The 1,106-nt window shown below is 42.1% G+C and overlaps 1 protein-coding gene across 1 annotated transcript in view; it reads right to left on the reverse strand.

Moving 5' to 3' along the window:
• Positions 1–1,106, reverse strand: part of LOC109464866 (beta-galactosidase-like) — a 15,370-nt gene that overhangs the window by 4,081 nt on the left and 10,183 nt on the right. Inside the window, exon 16 of the mRNA XM_019761956.1 lies at positions 887–1,081. Within this exon, the coding sequence (XP_019617515.1) occupies positions 887–1,081 (195 nt within the window). The remainder of the gene's footprint in view (positions 1–886; positions 1,082–1,106) is intronic.

The raw sequence follows: 1,106 nt of genomic DNA on the forward strand, positions 1-1,106 counted from the left end.
CCACATGTGTCTTCTCAATAAGGCGATGTTTCTAGATTGTTTTGAGGCAATGTGAGTGACCTGTAAATTCCAGGTGAGCGACCGATCCATATGTAGCCCAAGCAAAACTGTCTCCCTCACTTCCTGAACCTTCTCATCACCGATAGCAAGATCTAGTGAATTGTCAGGTATATTAGCAAGCCTACGTGGGGTTCCGAAAAGCATGCATTTGGTTTTAAGAATATTTAACACAGGTTTATTCATGCAAACCCAGTCTGATAAACTTACAAGGTCGGATTGCAAACCAATAGTGATGTCACTTATAGTCTTACCGGCTTTGTAGATAGATGTATCGTCTGCGTACATTTCAGATGTACTGCTTAACACAGACAAAGGTTTAGATTTTGAAAACTGTTAGAGATGCTTGACTGTGAGGTTCAAGTCCGTAGGACCGTTACGGCTCAGGATACCCACTGGGGTCTGGGCAACAGGATAATAAGATGGTAAACTTGAGATTTTTCCTAGACCTTGATACCAACAGGACTTTAGAGAGCAGAAATGGGGATTCCAAAATATGAAGGAACAAATATTATCATAACAGATTCCAAGGTACTGTGATCATGAAATTCTAATCAATGCTCTACAGTTCTTTGTTTACCTTGAACCCTGCACAGAATGATGTCAATTTTATTTTGTTGATACATGACACTGTATTTTGTCTGACCCTTACATGTACCTCTTTCTTCATGATCATGACCTCATTGAAAACTGGCTTGCATGCCAATTTGAGCTTCCATTAATAAAAAATGGTTCAAACAAATCAACAGTTTCGTTAGTGGTTTGTGATCAACAGACTAGCTATAGGCTGTCACTATATATACAGACCTCCACAGAGCCTTATACTGACCTGGTCCAGCATGACAAAGCCCCTGTCCCTGATCCCGGGTACTGACAGTTTGGCTCCTGTAGCTGCGGCCGGTAGAGTTGCCCTGTATAACATGAACCCATAGCTCTGCTGCATATTCTCCATGGTGATGGGATAGTCTGCTCTGATTGGTCCTTCCGGAGACAGGTCCGACAACTTGTCCAGCACTGTTGCTTCCTGGGAAGAAGTAAAAATGTGAAGA

The sequence above is a fragment of the Branchiostoma belcheri genome, unplaced genomic scaffold (genome assembly GCF_001625305.1).
Source record: "Branchiostoma belcheri isolate BF01 breed outbred unplaced genomic scaffold, Haploidv18h27 scaffold142, whole genome shotgun sequence".
In the NCBI taxonomy this organism is placed as follows: Eukaryota; Metazoa; Chordata; class Leptocardii; order Amphioxiformes; family Branchiostomatidae; genus Branchiostoma; species Branchiostoma belcheri.